At 38.7% G+C, this 24,067-nt stretch overlaps 1 protein-coding gene across 9 annotated transcripts in view; it reads right to left on the bottom strand.

Moving 5' to 3' along the window:
• TRPM6 (transient receptor potential cation channel subfamily M member 6) overlaps positions 1-24,067 on the bottom strand; it is a 199,046-nt gene that overhangs the window by 55,296 nt on the left and 119,683 nt on the right. For 8 of the 9 annotated variants that reach the window (XM_053205267.1, XM_053205268.1, XM_053205269.1 and 5 more), the window contains 9 exons: positions 22,590-22,870; positions 20,889-21,117; positions 16,254-16,406; positions 11,175-11,321; positions 8,268-8,396; positions 6,675-6,926; positions 4,889-5,063; positions 4,570-4,684; positions 546-739 (listed from right to left, as the gene is read on the bottom strand). In XM_053205267.1, coding sequence (XP_053061242.1) covers positions 546-739; positions 4,570-4,684; positions 4,889-5,063; positions 6,675-6,926; positions 8,268-8,396; positions 11,175-11,321; positions 16,254-16,406; positions 20,889-21,117; positions 22,590-22,870 — 1,675 coding nt within the window. The remainder of the gene's footprint in view (positions 1-545; positions 740-4,569; positions 4,685-4,888; positions 5,064-6,674; positions 6,927-8,267; positions 8,397-11,174; positions 11,322-16,253; positions 16,407-20,888; positions 21,118-22,589; positions 22,871-24,067) is intronic. The other variant, XM_053205270.1, reaches the window with a different exon arrangement.

Raw genomic sequence — 24,067 nt, 5'->3', positions numbered from 1 at the left:
TCTTGAAAAATGAAACATTCATACAGAATCACCTCCATTCTCAGTAGATCAGAGAACCAGAGAATCAGGACTCTGGTTAACAAGTGAAGCTGTCTTATCTCTTCCCCTTATTCCACAAGACCTTTTGTAATCCCTTTCTATGTCAATCCTGTCTTCCACAACAGGGAAATGAGTCTGGGTCACTGTGACTACTCCCTAGGAGTTATTCTAATGCCTTTCCAAGTAAGCAGAGAAAACAAGGTTTTCTAGGCAACAGAAAGCCTTTGCACACTTACGGGGAAATTTTGTCCCTACCTATTTCTTTCTTTCGAAGTATCGGTTAATCTTGGCAAACGTACTACAACCACATGATGGAATCAATGTATTTACTCAGATGCAGGTCCTCTATTTACTTAGACCCAAGTCCTTAGCAGACACTCGATCATCAGTGAAGTCCTAGAGCCTTCCATCCTGTGCCCGGAATTTAACTGACAATGTTCCAGCGTGTCTTCACGTTGGATCTCCACTCTTACTCTCATCCTAGTGCCCCACCGATGAAAACTTACTTAATCCAACATCACCCTCATCTTGGTCGTTTGGAGCTCGATGATGGCAAAGACGGCGAAGGAGGAGTCCCACATGGCTCAGCAGGATGAAAGGTGGTGGCAGCCAAGGCTTCTTGTGATAAGTCATGATGTAGCGATAGCGATTGTACTTCCATAGTTTATTGGAAATGGATTTCATATCCACGTAAACATTACTGCAAGTTGTAGTTAAGACAGGGATAACTTTTTAATATGGCATCCTGAAACATCACAGATCCTTTCTCTACTTTCCAACTTTTTGACTGGTTCACCTGACCTTCCCAGCCTTAGCCAATAAAAATAATATCCATTGCCTTTGTGATTCTTCTTCTACCCAAAAAGATACATTAATCACCTTCTACAGTAAAATATGCTAATCAGAATAAACAAAAAATAGGAATGACAATCAGAAAGAAAATGCTAATGTTTTAAATGCAATGAACAGAAACTGAAACTTTACACTATTCTTGGTACACCATCTCTTCTCACATAGGAAGTTCTTTTCAGTCCATAATTCACCATTCACAGTAACTACTGTTAATGTTTCTCTCTATTATCAGCCTCATGAAGAGATTCTCCTCATGTCAAACATGAGAACTAATAGAATAATCCTAGTTAAAACACACCCAAAGGAAAGAATGGTAATGAAGAAGCGACAGGGAAGAAAAATGAATTCACCCTAAAATAATCAATAAGGGCACCTTCTATGTAGAAACTAAACTAAATTACTTAGATTAACTTTACAATGAGGGTAATCCCTTATCAATAGGCTACCTTAGATGATCTCTTTTACATTAATTTTAATATGTAGATACTAGGGTAAATACTGATATTATGGAACTGTCCATGAAGTTGTGGTAGGTGGTACACTTACTCCAAAACACCATATCATCCCTAATTACTTAACTTTAAGTCTATAACACGGTAAGTGCAGGGAGAGGACACAATGGAATGTCTATCTTAACATTCTGCTCAGGCTAATATAAAGTTTGGCTTTTATAGAGAAAGATGGCAAAGTGGCACTTGAGTAGGACAGGAGAAATTAGCCAGTAAAAAGACAGGCAGCCCTAAATGTGAGCGATCATAAAAAGAAGGAACCAGAACTATCCTGGAGAAAGCCAGCTCAGAATAAGAGGGAGGGGGAAGTTTCACAGAATCCATAAAGTGGATGATGGAAAGAAAGAAAACTGGGTTTGGCAGAAGAGACTCATAAATATGGAGAACAAACTGAGGGATGCTGGAGGGGCTGTGGGAGGGGGGATGGGCTAAATGGGTAAGGGGCATTAAGGAATCTACTCCTGAAATCATTGTTTCACTATATGCTAACTAAATTGGACGTAAATTTTTAAAAATAAAAAATAAAATTAAAAAAAAAAGAAAGAAAGAAAACTGGGTTTGCTTTGGTTTTGTGAGAAGGGGGTGGGTACAGAGAGAATCCTAAGCAGGCTCTGTCCTCAGTGCGGAACCCGATGTGGGGCTCAATCTCACGACCATGAGATCATGGCCTGAACTGAAATCAAGAGTCGGACACTTAACTAATTGAGCCATCCAGGTGCCCCAAAAGATAGAAAACTGGGTCTTAACATAGTTCTCAAAGTGTGGTCTGAACCACAGCATTAGCATCACCTGAGGACATGTCAAAAATGTAAATTCATGGGCCCTAGCCCAGAACTACTGAATCAGAAACTCTAGCAGAGACGTAACATCAATCTGTGTCTCAGCAAGCCCTCCAGGTGATTCTCCTGCACCATCAGGTTTGAGAACCACCAGGATTAAATGCCAGTCACTCCAAGTGTAACTACAGCCTGTCCACCAGCAGGTGGCAATCTTCACAGTGTATTTCAGGGTGGTGGTGGGGAGGGGTGGTTTGTCTGTTTTTGTTTTTTTGTTTGTTTTTATTTTTGTTTTTTGTAATTCTTGCTATGAAGAATTTAGAATGGGCACCTGGACAAGTAGTCATATCTGGGGTTTCTCAGCTCATTGGTCCTCAGGCTGTCCATCTCTAGAGAGAGACAACTGTCTATGTGAGGATTTCTCAACCTCTCTTTTGACACCTGCCATTTTTGAGAAGCAAAAATCTCATACCCACTCTAAATATTATTTGAAATGTCATAAATAATAGCTATACTAACTAAACACCAGGATATGTTAGACATTTATAAAATGGTGGGACTAAAAGAGATGACAGTTACATAAGCTTGTAACAAACAGAAAGGTACATCTTCCCATATATTTGCAACAACAGTCATTTTTTTAGTATTCTGATTTATTTTGCTCCCCTCCAGCCCTTTGCTTCCCTATTTTCTTTACTTATATTCCACTGCATTGGTTTCTCTTCTTTTATATTGCCCTCTTCAGTGGGGTAATCAATGAATAAAATACTAAGCACACTGCCTGGCATAAACGAGGCATTCAAAAAATACTAGTTTCCTCCCATCACTTCACTTGATTTCTCTTAACCATTGAACAAATATATTTATGCACTCTTTTTGGTACTTGGGAAAATTTTTTCAGCAAAAAAGACAATACGATATCTTGTCCTTGAGGCACTTATATTCCAGTAGACAAAAAAGACAAACAGGAAAAAAAATATATAAAATATAAAACTTGTATATACACAAGTGGGTACAAAGAAAGAAGAATAAGGGGGACCAGGCAAAGAGATGGCTGAAGGAAAGGGCGGTGTGCTTTCAAATGCCATCCTTAAGTTAGGTCTAATTAAAAAGGGAACATTTGAGCACAGGCTTGAAGGGGGTGAGGGAATGGGTCCCACTGATACCTGAAGGAAGAGCACTCCAGGCAGAGGGAACAGCAACTGCAAACACACCTGTGCTGGTTGAAAACCTATGGGTGTGTGTTCGGGGGGGGGGGGGGGGGGCAGTGTGGTTGGAGGGGAAAGGGTTAAGGGAAGAGTAGTGTGATGTGTGATTTTAAAAGCAGCAGGAAAACCAACTCACCAGGGCTCTCTAGGTCATGGTAGGAATTGTGAAATGGGGAACCATTGAGGGTTTGGAGCAGAGTAGTGACACCATCTGACATATGTCTTTGAAGAGTCATTAGGGACAACTGTTGATAAGAGTATATAGGAGCCAAAGACAGAAGCAGAGAAATAAGTAGGAGGCTCTCCAGTAGCAGTGGGGTGGTAAGAGGTGGTTGGATTGATGATCTATTTGAAGGCAGAGTCAACAGGAGTCCCTGGCAGTTTAGAGGTAGAGACATAAGTAGCATTAAGAATGACTCCAAGGCTTTTGATCTGAACAACTGGGGAAATGGAGATTTGATGGAAACTTGTGGTCTTCTCCCTAGATTTGAGAAAGATGACAAGTAGAATAAGTACATGCTGGCAAAGAGAGGAGATCAGGTGGACACTTAGAATTTTTAGAATTCTATTATACATCCAACCGGTAGCAGATAAGGGGGCAGTTGGAGCTGTAAGACTGCAGTTCAAGGAAGAGATTCAGGCTGGAAATACAAATTGGAATTTGTCAGCATTACAGGAAACTGACCAAGATCACCAAACGAAATGTAAATAAAAGATGAGCAAGGTCTGGGCCCAGGGAAGTTCCAAGGTTAAAAGGTTGAGGAGAAGGAGATGATCCAGAAAAGTAGACCGAGAAGAAATGAAAAGGGAGAAAGAGGAAGCAAAGAGGAAGACATACTGGAGCCAAGTAACGAAAAGTCACAAAGAAGCCCTCCATCAGCTTTTAATCTCAGCAACAGTTATTCTTCCGCGATTCCAACTTACTACTTTATTACAATGCATGATCTCCTTTCATTCTGCTTTTATTACTCTCTCCATTTATTGTTTTTTTTTTTCCTTTTCTTGTGCTCTCTTCCCTTCCTACCAGTAGTTTCATGCCCATGTTTTAAAACCATAATGAAAAGGGGGAGAAAATGGCACACACAAAAACCAAAGGTTACATACCCAAAATATGAGAATCTACTCAAAACAACTGCCCCCATTTTGATTTAAATAAAATAACCATATTTAACTAAAATAACCTACTTGAAAAAAGCAATCAACAGGTTCACCATGATGATATACTGCACGAAGAGGTAGACAGCTTGGAGGAACGGAGTAAGAAAAGAACCAGGAGGGCAAGACGGATGGCTTGCACAAACTACAAATAAAGAATTTAACAGAATGAGAGATAAGATGAATCACAGTCCTATGGTTCTACACAAATATTTATCACATTAACTTAGCAGAATACCATAAATTTTTGACATCTTTAAGATCCAGATGAATATTTTCCAGATTGTTTTTTTACTCTGAGTATCTACAAGGGTTTGATTTCTGAACGATGCCAAAATCCCCAACACACCATCTATATCTGAAGCATAGACTTCTCCATATATCATCCAGTATGGCTCAAATACAATATCTCGAGCAAGGCTCCAAGATGGCAGTTGCTTTGGTGAAAGAATGGCCTTGCGTGCCACTCCAAAGCTCAGCAGGACGATGGCCATCATGATCACAATGTAGAACATGTTTGCGGTCTACAAAATAACACAGCACAACCAGAACTTTACCTCTGATTTTAAATTTAGAACAAATCAAACACCAGCAGCATTCATAATCACACCTCCCGGTATTAAGACTGTCTAGTCATTGACCAAAATGCCGTAGTCCATGACTAGCTGGGTTTCCTTTGGCTAAACCATTTCCTTCCCTCTGCCACAGCATGTTTCATGTCAATGTCTGTCTAAAAACATAGATGTGTTGAGGGTGAAGAATCTGTACTTAAACAAAAAATAGGGTGTATTCAAATTGGTCAAAGGAGTCCTTATCCCTAAGGTTATCTTCTGGAATCAATTAGAGACTGAGAAATGGATCAGGTCATGTTCATTTCACTTACTAAATGTACATCAATTCAACCCTTTTGTTCACTTATTTCATGAGTATTTCATGAGCTCCTCTGAATTTCTTAGCCTCCCTTCCACAAAGCTGGTACCATATGACCTATTCTAACCGATAGCCTGTGGAGTGGCAGTGAGTTATTTTAATTCCTGCCCAGAACAGTTAAAAGCTGTTAAACTTTCTCCATCCCTCTCATTCCCCACCACAGGAGACCTTGGAATCCATGTTATGTTGACATGGCACCGTCACAAGATAAAAGGATTCTTGATCCCTGAGTTATAGGGTAGAGCTCAGCCCCCATGAACACTCATTAAACTTTGCATTAGGGAGAAATAGCTTGTGCTAACTCACCAAGATGTATCTGTTACCTCAGCACAACCTATCTGATAAATATCAATGCCACCAAGACCAGAGAACATTTCTTGTTTAAAAATATAAAGAAAAAAAAATTTTTAATATAAGTGTAAAGAAAGAAAAATCTGTCTTTGGAGTCCTAGAGGTTCTCCCTCTTCTGTTCTCCTTTGTTCAAGCACTACCCTTCTCTCTCCAGAACTTGCCCCATCCCTGCCAGTGAGTATTCCAGAAGGAAAAGCCAAAGATGATCTGGAGAGTACTTCCTAGAGGGTGGGTCTCAGGTCCCTAAGCCAGTTGGAGAAGGCTAACCCAACTGCACAGCAGGCTCAGATGACAGAGCCGGATGGTCCAGATTTGAAACCTGACTCCCCTACTTATGCCCTGGGGAAATTTACTTAACCTCCATTTCCGTGTATGAAAAATATGGACAACAGTAACAGTGCCTATCTTATAATGTTATTTTGAAGATTAAATGAGTTAATAGGTACAAGTACTTAGAACATAGTGTAGCCCATGACACATACTACCTAAGAGTTGGCTGCGGGTGAGGAGATAAAAAGATACATTGAAAGTGTTAGCAGAAAATATTACTGGTGGTAGCCTCACACAAATCTGACCTTCGAGAATCACTGTGCTCAGAGACACATTTGATTCAATCATATCTTCTGGCCGTACCAGAAGGCTAATAAGTGGAGTCTCCTTATCAATCACCCAATATACTCTGCAAGGACATTTGTTAAATATGAGTTTGTGGTTATAAAGAAAGCAGAGACGACATGAGCTCAGTGTCTGTGCTTCTATAAACAATTCTAAAGGTTAAACTACTGGATGTGAACCATGAAAGTAGGCAACGTCATTAAAAAGGGCCCCAGAACACACAAACAGATCGTACTCACCATTTTTGCAATCATGGTCACATATGGACCTACGTGTTGATTCACGGCAAAGAAGTCCAGGAGCCGTGAGAACCAGAATATGATGTCTATGCAGTAGATTAGTCTTCCCGCTGTGTGCAAAGGAGGGTCACCCCACCGAAGGCCAAAACCAACTGAAAACAGGCCAATAGCCACAGTTTCTATTAGGTTCCAGTACTCACTAATCCATACCTTCACCTTTTGAGTAAACTTCCCAGGTTCTGAAATACAGACCTAAAAGAAGAAAGAAATTTAAAGAATGGAGTGTGACCCAAGGGGCTCATAATACTGTTCTTTGGTACATCAACTGCTAGCTTAGAGAATAATTTGAACCCCACCAAACCTTGATCACAAGGGTATTTTAGAGGCTTCAGTTATCCTTGGCCAATGAATTATTAAAACGATTCTATAAATGTGTTTTAATGTCACCAGCTATTTGAAAAACAAACCAGAAAATAACAAAAAAGAATACGTTTTCCTAGCTTTCATTAATCCTAAGCTAACACAGGGGGCCACCAAGACATTTAAAAACTCAGTATTACCGTGGATCTATTACAGCTACTTTTCTGTTTTCATGAGGGAGAGCCAGTACAGAGGAAACTGGTTTGAAACCAAGGAATCCTGTAATCGAGTCCTCCTACCACTACTTAGTGAGTCGTTGACAAATCACTAAGAATGCCACATTAGAAGTCACTAGTATAAGAAATTACCCCTGCAAAAGAATATCAGACAAATTCAAACATAAAGTCATAAGCTTATTTTTCCCGAAGCATAAAAAATGGTGGCATTCAGAGGTTTTTCTCCTGAATTGTTTTCTATAAACTCCATGATACTGACCAGCAGGCGATACAGGTATAATTACTAAGAATACATTCACTTAGTATACAGTGTTCATCATATTAGCTCCAGGACAAAATGAATGTATGTGAATGCATATACATAGAGACACATATACACTGACATGTAAAACAAAGTTATAGCTGCATATGATCATGGTTAAAACTGCATGAATGTTACCTCTGGGGTTTTTTTTAAGCGACTCACTTGCAAAACCAAAAATGAAAGTTTTGTTTTGTCTTTTGGACTACTTGCCTCAGGGATTCTCAGTTTCAATTTTCAAAGGTGTTTAGGAAAATAATTCAAAAGCCATCAATGAATTCTTTCCTTATTGCACAACTCTGGCCACTTATTTGCCTACTGTAAAATGAGGCTGACAAGGTACAGTAATGGTAGGCTATAAAAATCAATCTAATTAAAAATAAAAAAACCTTCTGGGAAATCAAACAGTTGGAGGGTCTAACAACAATTAGATAGCCTCACTCTAAGACAGATAAACACACTTGGACGTCTTTAAAAATAACTGCTTTCAAAGAGCAGCAACCAGCAGTAAGTCTTTGGCAAGGATTAAGGGTTGAGATCAGAGATCTTCCCCTAAATACCCTTTCTATCCCAAGCAAATCAGGATCAGCATTGCCTGTCTCGCCCCCACCCTTGCTGTATCTGTCCGTTTTCATCACGAGCCCAAAACACCTCTTCCTAGAGGTGGAGAAGACAAAGGTAGAAGGGGCGACTCACCTCCCTGACCTTCTCAATGGCATTGGTGAAGATATAAATGATAACAAGCCACTCTTGCACGCTGGGCTGGGGCTGCATCTCCACCAACACAGTGTAAGTGAACAGCATGAGGAATGCCAAATATGCCATCTATGAGGGGGACACACATTCCCTGGACATGAGTGAGAGTCGTAATGGAGAATGCCAAGTAGACACAAACCGAGCCAAGCAGAGACACAAAGGAACTTCAACATGATAACATGGAAATATAACTTCCGTTTACGCAGAACCTGATTTCAAGGAAAGTACAAGAATGTACAGTTTTCTATGCCAGAATTTAATGAAAGCAATGAAGACCGCTGTTCCCAAATGCATGGAATGGGGCACTGTCTCATCTTGTTGGCTCCTGACCAGAATTTCTGGAACCCGGCCCATGCCGACATGGACACCGTCAGGCTAACGACAAACAGAGAGAATGATACACTTTCCCCTCCCTGTAAGCATAGAAAACACGTGCCCCAAGTACACCAAGGAGCAGTATCAGTAGGTGTCTATTTTCGAATGTAATAAAATGTGACATTAGCTTCTGCTGGGAGTTTTATTTTATGTTGATAAAAACATCCTGGTTAGCGGGAAAGTATCGTCCAACTGTGAGTCCTTGTAGTGAAAGACTGTTCACATTTTTATCTTCAGCACTCAAACTAACACATGGTAGACATTCAAGAAATGCATGTTTCATTTTTAACTATATATATTAAACCTAGATTTCCAATATCTTCAAAAAGTTAAGACACACTAAGCACACACATATATAGACACATAGGGACTAATAGCTTTGTAATCTTTTCCAACATTCTTATTATCTTAAGATATATTCCCAGAAGTAGAATCACTGGGCATACACATTTAAACCCGTGACAATGCTACTAAATTGCCCATCAGAAAGGCTTTACCAGTTTCCATAATCACCAACAATGCATGAGACCGTGTTCTTTTAATGACTTCAGTGACAATATGTAGTGCTAGCTGATCGACAGATGTATTAAAGCCCCAGATCAATAGCGAGGGACATGTGTGTGTGTGTGTGTGTGTGTGTGTGTGTGTGCGCGCGCGCGCGTGCGTGTGTGCGTGTGTGCGCGCTCATTTTCATTCTCAAGGAAGTGAATCATATTACTTTAACCTGAATCTCTATTTTCAGATCTTTCTGAGCTCTACCTAAGCTTGGTACATTACCCTCCCAGTAGAGTTCTACGCAGAGAATGGCCAAAACCACTTCTAACTACACAGTAGTCATTGTATATACAATGGGTGGTATTTGGGGAAGGCACGGTGGGTATTGCTGCCTATGAAATAAAGAGTTTAGAAAAGCAAGCACATAAGAAAGTTAAGGTAAATTCTGTTAATTCTATATTTCTCGAAGTTTATTCCTCAAAGTCTAAGCATGTTTGATGACCACTTAGACACAAAATTTAAATAAATTTGTTCTATCAAGTAATCTTCTTTTTTTTTTCCTTTTTGTCATTGGCTTCATGATGACCAAACACTAAATCACCATAGATATTAGTAATATTGCCCCCTGATACTTTCTTTCTTTGCAACTCTTAAAAGATCCAAAAATGTTTACATTTTTTCTTCTTCATCATCACATTTGTAACAAGACACTGCTTCAGTAAAACACGCACATCATAACCGAGCCATGTGACATCAAGTCAAGAATGTCTGTGTTCACTGCTAACACTGTCCATTATGGGGGGGGGGGGGGGCAGACCCAGGTGGCTAATTTGTTCCATTTGTTTGTTAACTATGTGTTGTTGCTCTTCTCTTTGCTTAGCTTTACTCCTGTCCCTAAGAGTTCATTGGCTGGAGATTTCCAAGAACAGAAATATTGAATATTTTTTTCTCAATGACATGGCTATGGCTAAAAGTCTCTCAAAGCTACTATCAGAGACTTTGGGATATTTTGTTACACATTCACAAAAAATGGTGAAACCTCATCATTTGAAGGAAGATTTGATTTTTGATAGCGGAACTATGTACATATTTAATAAATATATGAAATACACGTTTGGATGGGCAAATAAATATTTTGCAATGTAACACATTTAGATAAGTGTCCTTTTATAATCGCACTTGAAATGTTTTAGAAATACACAATGTGGCCAGGAGCAATTTAAAGTATAAGTAAGCATTAGAAAAATAAATGTTATTAAATAAATGTGAAAAGCACTCATTACATTTAAAGTGCAGTTAATGATTTCTCTGTATCACTACTATCAATATTAAATGTATTATTTATTTATAAAATTAACTTCTGCAATGTCATTGTCCTCCAAGGCGGAGGGGGGTGTCAGAAGAGGAAAATGAAATGATATGAATGAAATGAAATGAAATGAAGTGAAGTGAAGTGAAGTGAAGTGAAGTGAAATGAAATGAAATAAAATAAAATAAAATAGTTTTATTATTCCCTCTATATTTATAATATGTGATTGAAGACAAAAAGCAAACACTTTGCATTTTTTGTTCATATTACACATTACACCTACAAATAAAAAATCAACTCAACTGCTTGATTTCTTTGCCCAAGATGAGAAAAGGATCCACAGCCATCACTTAATTCTACAACCACTACTGTTACTTGGCTGTTCCACAAAGTTTCACAGGCTCAGTCCCAGCAGAGCTAATAGGAAGCGCTCAGGAAAGAAGAAAATTCTTGTTCTTTTACTCCCATAGTAAGAGAGATTTGCTACAACCTGTCCTCACCTCCCTCCAATCTTCTCTCCTACCTCCTCTGTGATTCCCCTCATTTTTTTTTCTTATCACACTTCTACATTTTATCACAAGTTGGCAAACCAGGCATATCATTACCAAAATCATCATTAACTATTGACCATCATGAAGCCTATTTTTAATTGCTGCAATGAGACCAACCGTGTAAAACCAAAACTTGACAATTGGAGCATTGTAGAACTCATAGATTTTCCTGGTCCATGGGAGGCTTTGGGGACCACTCTTTAAATCAAAGTGCTGATTTTCATCTAGTTTCTCATCAGGGCCTCTCTCCAAATCACGGTCTTTCTGCAAAATAAATAATCATTTATTGTCAGAGCCTTAACTAAAATCCTGATATTTGCAAACATCCAAAATATGTAACTATTTATGAATATAATACATTAGAAATTAATTGGGCACCCACCTGCCAAATTATAATCTTAGTCTTGCGATGAAAGAAAACTACATGTATTGCATAAATCTCTGACTTTTTGGGGAAGGAGCCCAAGAGATCTCTGAAATGCAAGCCAAGTATCCAATAATGAAACCTAGTCAGACCAAGAGTAGTTCCAAGGGTTTAAAAGTGGTCCCTGCTCCTATTCTGCTTAACCTCCTTTGTCAGTATTTTGAAACCTAAAGATATCGTAACATTCCCCTGAAATCATTAACAGATAATACAACTATCTCCATAATAGAGGAAGACAAAATAGACACCCATCGATGATGTATTTCCCAAGTCCTAGGAAAGTTGGGCACAGCATGAGTTTTAGAATTTTGGCTTTTGATAGCAGACATGTAGCCCTCATTGATGGCAGGGGTGCTGTGCCTAAAGTCCATGGACTCTCTGAGCTTCCAGGGTTCCTTGAATCCTCCTGCAACTATACGCCAGTATTTGTGTTGTACATGCAAATATTTTTCCAAGGAAAGCACCAAATCTTTCACCAGTTTCTTACAACAGATGTGTCAGTCCAAAGGGGTTAACCTTTGTAGGTGATGAGAAATAAGCATCTGTGTGGCAGACAAGGGGATGCATGACCGTGACTACACAGGTGTGCACACAGGATAAAAGCCTTGTAAAAAGCAGGGGGAAAGAACTGAAAAGAAAAGAAAGTATTACTTGTAGCCTGGTTGTTTTGGGGAAGAGGGAACTTAGGAATGGTAAAAGAGAAGCAAAGAGATGTCACCCTACTCTTTAAAGGTCTGTGTGGTCCTAATTTTTAAACAGGAAATGCATTCCTTTTGTGACTTTAAAAAATATTAAATGAAAAGAAAGCAATGTTCTCTGATGCTTCTTTGACAAGTACGTTTCTCATCCTATCCACCAAAGATCTCTCTCTAGTTGTCACACCTGCAAGACTGGTATGATTTTACAAGACAAGGAATAAACGAAGTGTTGTTTGAAATGTCCATAAAATTGAGAAAATGTAATTTTTGAGGCTTCTGGCTTCTAGACGGGTTATCTCAGTGTCTGATTGATGGCTGTCATTCACATCACTTTGGGCAATGAAATTGGGGTTGTGACTTAAAAGTATAGGAACTGATCTGGTTCCTAACAGGTTTGGACCAGCCCAGAGTTAAAATAACTTAGAACCAATAAGAAAAGTCATCATTTACTGTGATTTTAATGACATCAGTACCACGTTAAGAAGACCCCAGAAAGCAATTTAAGTAATGACTTTGTGAGTAAATAATATCTCTTATTATTTTTTTCTAGGAATTTCTCATTAGGTCTTACTTAACTCTTGACAATTTGGTATGCGTTATAAAGCCCTAATTGGGCCTCTCTCTAAGTTGAATTCAAAGACACCCAACTACCATGAGGAAGACAACGTGAGAATATAAATTCAGATTCAGGACTTTCCTTCCTTCACCCTTACAAGAAGGTAAACATAAAAATGTTTCACTTAGCTAACTTTTTTTCTATTCAAATCTCAATATCATCAATCAAATGGTCTCTCTCTCTCTCTCTCTCTCTCTCTCTCTCTCTCCCCCTTCCTCTCCTTCTTTTCTCTCCCCTCTCCCCTGTCCTCTCTCCTTCCTCTTTCTCTCAAAGGAATCTGCTATCAGCAGGCACACAGGATAAAATTATAACTACAACAATCAACTCTACTAAAATTCATACCTATTTTCCATTGTATTACTATCATCTTCCCCACTTAATGATGGTCTGATCAAACACATTATCGTTCAACTTTCGAAAACATTTTTTCATTGTAGTGTATCAACATGTCTAAGAACTAAACTCCTCTTTCTCCTTCCAAACCTGCTCCTTTTCCAAATATTCCCATATCCTTTCAAGATGTCCTTGTTTTAACCATCAACCTCTTGGTCGTATTTGCTACCTCCCTTTCATTCATGCTCCATGTTCAAACTCTATTTGATTCTTCACTTAAGATTTCTCTTTTCCTCTCTATGCCCATCGCTACTAACTCTGGCCAAAGCCCGTAATCCTCCTCATCTGGATGGTTACACCAGGCTATGTTCTCCCTGTTTTCAGCCTATCTTCTTGCCACGTCATCCTCTACGCTGGAGGCAGAATAATTTTCCTAATGGTCAGAGCATCTTGCTACTGTATCACATACATCCACGGGGTCTCCGTTACCTACAGAAAAAATACCACATTCCCTCATAGGATATACAAGAGTCTCCATGATCTAGCCTCAATCTACTTTCCCAGCCATACCCACAAATATTTCCTCCTTGTCCCATATCCACTATAACCTGGGCTCTAGCCAAGCCAAGGAACATACGATGTTTGACATACGCCTTGCAATTCCTGCCTCTGGGCCCCTACCTACTATCTGTCCTTCCACAGAAATGCTATTTCCACATAAGTCCATCTTAACCACTACCTCATTCATGAAGCCACCACCAATCTCCAATCCTCACTGACTGACACCAGATGAGAAGAATCTTCTTCTTCTAGTTAGGGCATTCGGCCATCTTGCTATAATTTGTTCCTAAGAAAGCTCCTGTCATCAAAAGTCATGCTTTCAAAGGGCTAGCAGCTAGATAGATTAAACTTCTGATGGCAAAGTTATTTTACCTGTAGAGACTTCAGTAAGGACTTTTATAAAACCTCATGAAGCAGATGCAGTGGGTGAATCTACACAGCTTCAGAACAATGGGCTTCCTTTTCCTATTACCGGTGGTACTTTCGTTATATTCATTATCACCTACTATTACCACAAGGACAAACTACAAAGACCTGCTAAAAGAGCATCTACCTGCCTTCACTTTTCTCCCAAAATATAGAATACAAATTGTGTTCTTCAACTTATCAAGCATATTATATTTAATCAACATTGTGAAATCTTACCGTCTCATCAAATGCTGACTCTCTGCTTAGCAAAATTCCAAACATAAAGCAGGTAATCAAAAACTATTGCTCTAGTTAAATTCATAGACAAGAGAACATTGTTACTGTGATTATAATCCATTCAGAACAGGACAAATTGAAACATTTTTTAAAAAATGCTTTAAATTGAATAATGCTGAGGTATCGCAGGTACTCTGCCTGATTATAAGCCCCATGGTGGCAGAAGCCACCATGCAGTGTCCCCAGAACACTGTATCTTATCTGGCACATGGGAGGTGGCCATTAAATATTAATTTAATTGATAAATTGATATGGCCATGTCCAAAGCATCCAGGTGGGCAACTGTTATAAACAGAACCACTACAGTACAGCCAAAGTTTAATTTTTCAGGGAATTGTGAGAACGTACCATATTTTTCAATGTTAAGAGTATAGTTAATTGCCACTTAAGGAAGGACTTCCTACTCTAAAAGTTCCCCTTTGAGAATGACTACTTAGTGGAATGCTCCAGCTATCTACAATGCCTTAAGTGTTTGTGGGAGCTTAGCTTTCCGTGAAACCTGTAAGAGCCAAAAGTGAAGTTACATCCGCTTGCAAAGTACTATTTGCTACCAACTGCCAACATATTTATACACTTGTTTATAGATAAGTAGGTGGGTGGATGGATGGATAGATAGATAGATAGATAGATAGATAGGTAGATAAGCAGCTTTCTCCATTGTTCATTTCAATAAACTAACTCAGTGTGAACATATAAATGAGCAAATTCAAACAAAATATCTCACATATGAAGACTTCATTCTATTTCTAAAGGTGTTAAGCCAACACTGCATTTCTTATCTTCCCTTAAAAAAACACTTGAAATGGTCTGTGCTTAGTAACCATATCATCTAGCCAGTACAGTCACAATTGCGACAACTTGATTAGCCCAGCTTGGCAAGATAATTGCTCACGCATTCTACAGAGGTTAGAATGCACCTGTCATCTTATACTCTGAGAACCCCAGATAAAACATCAGTCTTAGCAAAGTGAGGATGGAAGGAAGGGAGAGAGGGTAGAGGAGAGGAATACATATATACCCAAACAGGCATGAGAGTCAAAATATTTAACAACTGATCTGATAGGGGCATTAACCAATCAGAATGGATGCTCACCCAATCAAAACAGACGTCAGCCATACCTGCTAATTATAATTATTTTGAATTTAATACTTACTGAATACATTTTTAGATACTATAACAAATACTTCACAAGTGCAAAAGCATATCCAAAAAAGATGCTAACTAAAGATGCCTCATTAAAATATTAAGTACCACAGAAGACGGTCACTGCACCTACAGTAATAAGTTTATAAGTAATGATCCAAGCTGAGACAAAAAAGCAAAAAATACGTGCACAGACAGAATACTGGGGACTTTCCAATGAAGACAGGTTGCGAGAGCAGTAGCTCAAGTTACTCAGGAAAGCATATACAGCTGGGAACTCATGTAAAATTAGTTGGTCACTGGATATAACGAATGTAAAAAAAAATTGTGCAGTGAAACAGTAAAGATAATGCAAATTCTAAACCTGCATCTTAACAAATAAAGATTTTTAAGGATATGAGGCATTCCTCATTGTAACTTTAGAGAAACAGTAACTCTATTTATTCTACTTGTCACAAGGGAAAATGAAAAGTGAAGCAGCCATCAAGGCAGAATAAAGACTTTATTTCCCAAAGAAATGGGATATTTTGCTTAATCATATATGGGGGTTAATTAGACATATCATACATGCTATGCCTGATCATAGATAATATGACTAAGATTGCTAAATAAGTTGTTTCCTAAACAAATTTTGGGAATGTGTACATTTGTGCAGGTGTATGAAAATGTGTACGAATGCATATGAAAGCTTAGTTCCTGGGGATATTGTACTAACCGTATAAGCACTTTCTTTGGCATTGCTGGCGTTCTGGTCACCATAATACCACGCAAACTGGAAGTCCTGGGATTGGGGAACATGTGACATCTCTGCTTTGCTTTTAAATTCCAATGACAAAATGGTGGGTGGAAAAAGAATACTTATGATGATCTTTGAAAGAAAATAAAGCAAAATAAACAGTAAGAGTTACACAAGTCACAAGTATTAGCCAAGTAACAAAATGAAGATTTTCACGTACATATAGTGTCAGACCTATCCCCAATTCAGTTGATAACCTGATTCGACATGTACTTGTTGACTCAATTCCAATTCTAGAAGTGTCTCTCTCAGAAATACTCATAAATACAAGTGCATGTGTATAGGGATGATTGTTGCAGGGTTATGTGTAATAGCAAAAAACCTATGTCAACCTGGGGTACCTGGGTGGCTCAGTCAGTTGAGCGTCTAACTCTTGATTTTGGCTCAGGTCATGATTTCACGATTCGTGGGATCGAGCCCCGTGTCGAGCTCTACACTGACAGTACAGAGTTTTCTTGGGATTCTCTCTCTCCCTACCTCGCTCTGCCCCTGCTCCCCTGTCAAGTAAATAAATAAACTTAAAAAAATGTCTATGTCAACCTAAATATCCATCTCCAAAGGGAGGATAGCTGGTGTAGGACAACCTATGAGTGGAATATTATGCAATCATTAAAAAGATAAAGGCAATTTTTAATATAATGAAAAGATATCCAAGTTATATTGTTATGTGAATAAAAGCAAACTATATAATAACATATATAGTGTGCTCCCATTACTGTGCAAAAAGAAAATTAAAAATTAAAGAAGATATGTACATACACATATATGCATTTAAAGGCTTAAAAATATGTATACTACACTGTAATTATTTATCCATAGGAGCAGGCAGTAAGAAGTATTATTTTTCAGTAAGCATGAGCATATTGCTTTCATAACCTTTTAATGCCATTAAGTAGTTATCCCGTAAAACACATTAAAATGTATTCATATTATGAAATCAAGAATATAAAAACATACCAAGTGCCACCTTCTGGTGCATTCAGCTCACATCCTACACAAATATTTTCTTTGCCAGTAAATCCCAAGGAAGGTATTCATCCAGATATCCATAGTTCCTTCATTATTATTGCTATTATTCATGTATTTATGGGCTATTCAAAAGATTTTTTTTATTCAAAAGATTACTTTATGTTCAATTTATATGGCTTTTAAGAATAAATGGTGTAGGAGATTTACTAAATGTTGTACAACTCAACTTCTTGAGCACTACTTTTCTTTCAAGCTAAAATCAGGCCTTAGTTCTCTGGGATTCGGTGAACAAAAATACAATTAACCCTGACTGCACACCATTCATGATTAAATAAACTGAAGTCATATCCTGGTCAACTTTCACTGCTGAAATGACTTTTTGTTGTATTTTAAAGCCTGATCTCCTATAAGAAGTTTTTCAGGACCGTCCCAGTTTTGACAGGGTTTTGTTTGTGTGAACAGTATATGCTTTCTCTTCAGATGTGGAACCCAAAATACACACAGTCTTCTAGGTCTGGAAACATCATAGTTACCAGGCACAATGATGACATTACACTAATTAATTCCTAACCCACTTCCTGAAAAGACTCCACTTGTCCCTTGCAGGACAACTGCCTCATGAAACACTACTCAAGGATAGCGATATCCCATTCCCAAGGGATCAGTTGGAGCCTATCACCCTATAAGTATTTAAATGAGTTTTCTCTTCCACCACACCCTATAAGGTCTTCCTCCAGTCTTCATGCACTTGGAATTAGTCTAACCAGGACACCTTACAATTATTTGCAAATGTGTTCTCAAAACTCACAAGCCAAACACTGAGGAATCAGGATCTACACAGGGAGAGCAATTTCCTGCAGCTCAGAGATTTTAAGTAGCTAATTCAGACTTCTTTCTCGACTCACTGTGTTTTGGGGCAAAACATTCAGTCTTGTTTCACTCAGGTCTCTTTGTTGATACAAAGTATATGAGGAGCAAAATGTTATTAAGTTCTCAGTAAAAAGGATTTCTAGTAAACTAAACTATGTACAGGACACAGCCATGGGGAAAATTACTGCTCAAACTTGCAGCCAACTTACCCCATCTCATTCTCTACACATTTTATTAAAAACAGTTATTGCCAGAGATTGCGTAGCTAGAGGTGGACCCATTCATGTCTCTGCTTCATCATTTCCAAAGTTGAAATCAAAACAGATCAAAGGAGAACTTCTAGAAACAGCTGTTATTTATCTAATATTTTTAAAAGAGGAATCTATGTGAGATAAGTTTTGATTCAATTTCTCTTATTTTTGCAATCTCATTGGTGGAATTGAAATGTGAAAGTTCTTTTATTTATTTTATATATTATGCCTTTTATTTCTTTGTGCTTTCTATAGTGTGTCCAACAAAAACATATTTTTAAGAAAGTCGTCCTATCTGGGACACAAATTTTTAAGAACTGCAGGAAAAATAAAATAATATACAGTCTTAATGTATCTCTTAACTCTCATGCTTTATCCCTTTTAATTCAGTTTTTATAAGCATAAGTACTTTATAAGCTTGACCATAACCTAAAGCTTTAGATTTGATGTCAAAAGTCTAATGTTTTTAGTAGTTAACTAAATTACTCTTGATAATTCAAGATGAGAGGTGAGGCCAAACTGTAATGGGTAGAAGAATCTGGAAATGGGTGAACAAATGTGTTTGAGGGAAGCTTTATAAAATAAGCATTTAAGGGACACCTGGGTGGTTCAGTCAGTTAAGTGTCCTACTCTTGAATCTCGGCTCAGGTCATGAACTCCCAGTTGGTGAGATAGAGCCCCATGTCAGGCTCTGCACTGACAGTGTGGAGCCTGCCTGGGTTCCCTCTGTCCCTCTATCTCCCCATTCATGGAGTATGGAGTATGCAGTATGGGGGTAATGGAGTATGACCCCCATTCATACTCATTCTCTCTGTCTCTCAAAATAAATAAACTTTAAAAAAAATAAAATAAGCATTATTCCCTAAAGCATCACATTGGATGAAGAGAACAGAAATTGTTGATTTTATTTAGTTTATTATTGGTCAATATTCTTAAGATGAAAAAAATTTCACTAAAAAGGCTCATTTAGTTCTGTTATAATTATCAGAGGTAATGGAGTTTACTAAGAATGAAATCTTGTATGGGAATGCAAGCTGGTACAGCCACTCTGGAAAACAGTATGCAGGTTCCTCAAAAAACTAAAAATAGAACTACCCTACAACCCAGCAATTGCACTACTAGGCATTTATCCATGGGATACAGGTGTGGTGTTTCAAAGGGACACATGCACCCCCATGTTTGTAGCAGCACAATCAACAATAGCAAAAGTATGGAAAGAGCCCAAATGTCCATCGATAGATGAATGGATAAAGAAGATGTGGTATATATATACAACGGAGTATTACTTGGCAATCAAAACGAGTGAAATCTTGCCACTTGCAACTATGTGGATGGAACTGGAGGGTATTATGCTATGTGAAATTAGTCAGAGAAAGACAAAAATCATATGACTTCACTCATATGAGGACTTTAAGAGACAAAACAGATGAACATAAGGGAAGGGAAGCAAAAATAATATAAAAACAGGGAGGGGGGCAAAACAGAAGAGACTCATAAATCTGGAGAACAAACTGAGGGTTACTGGAGGGGTTGTGGGAGAGAGGATGGGCTAAATGGGTAAGGGGCGCTAAGGAATCTACTCCTGAAATCATTGTCGCACTATATGCTAACTAATTTGGATGTAAATTTTAAAAAATAAAAAAATAAAAAAAAACAAGAGAATGAAATTTTGTATATGTTTGTATATGCTTCCAACTTCTAACCACCTTCACAAGAGAATGCCTTTTGATGGACAGAGTTGGTACAATCATCCCCATTTTTAAAAAAGAAACCGGGAGATAAAGTAGTTGTCAGAGGGTCCCCTGGGAAGATCCCGGCTCATCTGTGAGAGCCAAAGATACTAACTGGCTTTCCTGAATATACTCTTCCACAACAAGGGAAAAATGAAGTCCAGAATATAGACCTTCAGAGTAAACCAATATTAAATTCTATACAGCAAGTAAATACATCTTTTTTTTTTTAAGTATACTTATTTATTTGGAGAGAGAGAGAATGAATGAGCGGGGGAGGGGCAAGAAGAGAGGGAGAGAGAGAAACCCAAGCACTGACAGCGCAGAGCCCATCGTGGGGCTCCATCCCACGAACTATGAGACCATGACCTGAGCCAAAATCAAGAGTTGGATGCTTAACCAACTGGGCCACCCAGGCGCCCCAAATACACCTTTTTCTTTCAATTCAAGTACAGCTGACCCACAAGGTTACATTAGTTTCGGGTGTACAGAACAGAGACTTGAGACCTCTATGCTTGCACTGTGCTCCCCACAACTGTAGCTACCGTCTGTCTCTACACAACACGACCACAGCACCACTGACCACATTCCTTGTGCTGCGCCGTTCATCCCTGTGGCTTACTCATTCCATAACTAGAAGCCTGTGCCTGCCTCTCCCCTTCACCCATTTTGCCCATCCCCCCAGCCTCCTCCCCTTTGGCAACCACCAGTGCGTTCTCTGTGAGTCAATGTACCTTTAGCCAAGCATGTTTCCTCATTTTCAGGCGCCCAGTCCACATGTCTGTTAGCAGCATCTGGGTGCAAGTATGTGAAACGAAGGGCCGCAACCTTCCAGACACGGCCAGTTTCAGACAGGTGGCATCGCTCCAGTTCTTGAGTTCGTAGGTCAGCAGTTTCATGGCCATTCTTTCATTCTGCTTGAATGCCTTCTCCAACACATCCAGGGCAAGCTGGCCAAACTGTCTGTAATGACACACAGTTAGTGGCAAAAAAAAAAAAAAAAAAAAAAAAAAATGCAGGTGAGAGTCCCAGTAACATTCAAAACGATGAGAGAGGAGACTCAGGAAAGACCGATGCAAAAGAATGAACAGCAACAGAATAACCTCAGATTGCAAAAGCTATTTGAAAGTGATTGCTGCTCAGATGAACGGTTCTCCCTTTCCAGAATTTGGTTTATACCAGGCATGGCTGAGCTATCTATTCATGGAGAGAAGCCTGTCTACACTACAAACCAGGCTATATATAGCTTGGTTTGGGGCTCTCTGACAAGACCTAATAAAGAATTTTTTTACAGAAAAGACTGTTCAATACTGAACTAGCGATTAAGGAAAATCATGGGGTCACCCTTTTTTTTCCTTAACATTTTAGAAAATAAATAGATGACTTGAGTAAGAAGCTAGACTTGGAGACATTTTTGGGGATGTTGTTTACTCTAAGAAGCAGACCCTGCTATTCTCTTGGAATCTTTTTTTTTAATTATTTTTAAAAACTGTGTATATATTTTGAGAGAGAGAACAGGGGATGGGCAGAGAGAGAGGGAAACAGAGAGAATCCCAAGCAGGCTCCAAGCTGTCAGAACAGAGCCTGACTCAGGGCTCAAATTGAGCCTTCCAGGTGCCCCTCTCTGGAACTTTTATTTTATTTTATTTTATTTTATTTTATTTTATTTTAAAGTTTATTTATTTATTTTGAGAGAGAAAGAGAAAGAGCGAGCAGGAGAGGGGCAGAAAGAGAGGGAGAGAGAGAATCCCAAGCAGGCTCCATGCTGTCAGCACAGAGCCCGATGTGGGACTCAAACCCACAAACTGTGAGATCATGACCTGAGCCAAAATCAAAAGTCTGACACTTAATCGACTGAGCTATCCAGGCGCTCCTCTCTGAAACTTAAAAGTCACAATTACACATTAGTTTCCATTAACTCTAGCCCCTCTTCTTTCCTCACTATTATAATGCTTCAGTAATAAAAAAAAAAAAAAATCAAAACTATTTCTAACTTTTCTATCTTTTGCCATCATGCTCTGGTTCTTTGACACATAACACATTTATTTGTTTTCCTGCCTGAAAGGTACTACAAGTAAACAACAAGTTTTCACTTAACTTAGTATCAAAGAGTATGAGAGTTCAAAATCATTAACTGAACATTCTGTGTGAGGAAACTAGAGTCCTGAAATCTGGCCAACTAATCACCCAATTAGTAAACAGCTGGACTAAGACCAAAACCCAGCTCTCCTAATTTGAGGACCAACTCTCGATTCTCTTCTGCTTGTTCCACAAAGCACCCTGAAATACCTAAAGACCCTTATTTACAGGAGAGCCCAGGAAATGCACGGCAACAAGCCCATGCGTCTTACAAGTTCTAAGTTGAGGGAGATAAAAGTGTCTAACCATTCTAAGAACTGTCGATGTTTAGTATGAAGTGAAGAGAGAACTCCTACTTTGAGTAATTTTTCAACTCTTCTGAGGCATCATCCACCATGTTGCTCTCCTTAGCTTCATGGGCCATGGCTCGGTAGAGTTTACAAGCAATCACTGCCTTGACCGTGGCCTCCTCTCCATGCTGCCAGAAGAACATGGCCATCTTCTGTCTTTTCATTAGCACAGCCCAAACCAATAGGTCATTGTAAGGGTAAATAAAGCCAGTAGACTCAGGGTCATCTGATATATTTTGCTCTTCTTTTGACTTCTTCCTTGATTTATGAAGGACTACAGACTTTTCCTGTTGGAAAATAAAATACAAATGGAGTCCCAAATACTCAGATGCATGATATTTGACCTAATGAAACATATCAGGTATCCTAAGAATATTTTTTAAATCATTGACAAGAGATGGAAATAACAATGGAACTTTATAAACCAGAAATCAAAATTTTGGTCTTTTAGGTGATCTATTTCTCATTGTGTCTGACAGATACAGGGTCCAGAAGCTGAGATACCTTGTGTTTATTTAGCACAACTTAAAACACTACGCCTTTGGGATAGACCCAATAACTATATGACAATTTTTAATTTCTCCAAGAAATAGGTCAAAATAACATACTGGATAAATGAGAGCTATTCAATTACTCTAACCTTACTTTATAAATCGATTCATTATCTTTCCCTCAGAAAAATGTCACTAGTATTGACAACATGTATCCAAACTGATCGGTTTTAAGTTTCCTTTCCTTTATTCTGATTATTTTCCTCTAGTAATAGTAATATGTAATAATGAAATACTATTCTCTGCCTGGCAAGCTAACACTTTACAGCCCATCAGAAATGCTACTGCCTAACTCCCCCATGTGCTTCTATATCACTATGTGCGTATTTCTATTTCAATATTTATCATGCTGCAATACTATATTACTTCGGGGAGAGTGGGATCATTTCTCAGTCATCTTTATATCTTCTCCACCCATCTGCATCCCAAATTCCACCAAGCACCCAAAGTAATGCCTGCTAAATAACAAGATTCAATGATCATTCTTTTTGATAAAAGGGGATAAGAGAGAAAACTATAAGCTTCCTCTATTTCTATAAATAAAAGGAATTTGTATTCATTGATGGTGATCAAGGGTAATTTGATAAACTATCCATTCATCCTAGGAGCTATGGAAAGCAAACCTCTTTGAGCCAACATAGGAATCGTGTATACAGAAACTTGAGCAAAAGCACGTAGCCCTGAGGAAAGTGAACTAAGGGAATGCGAGGAGCAGTGGAATAGCAACGTTGCTCACAGCGCTCAGTTGTTGTTGGAAGACGGCGGTGGCACCCACCTTCCTACGGTACTTGCAAATGGTCTATTGGTGCCTCCCCGTCTCCAACTTTAAATGAAGAAATGGTCTAATCTGCAAGAACAATTTTATTTTCAAGTCTAAAAGTAAATAAGTAGTGGGGCACCTGGCTGATCTCAGGGTTCTGAGTTCAAACCTCA

The sequence above is a fragment of the Acinonyx jubatus genome, chromosome D4 (genome assembly GCF_027475565.1).
Source record: "Acinonyx jubatus isolate Ajub_Pintada_27869175 chromosome D4, VMU_Ajub_asm_v1.0, whole genome shotgun sequence".
NCBI classification, from domain to species: Eukaryota; Metazoa; Chordata; class Mammalia; order Carnivora; family Felidae; genus Acinonyx; species Acinonyx jubatus.
This window is presented reverse-complemented; position numbering and strand designations above follow the sequence as displayed.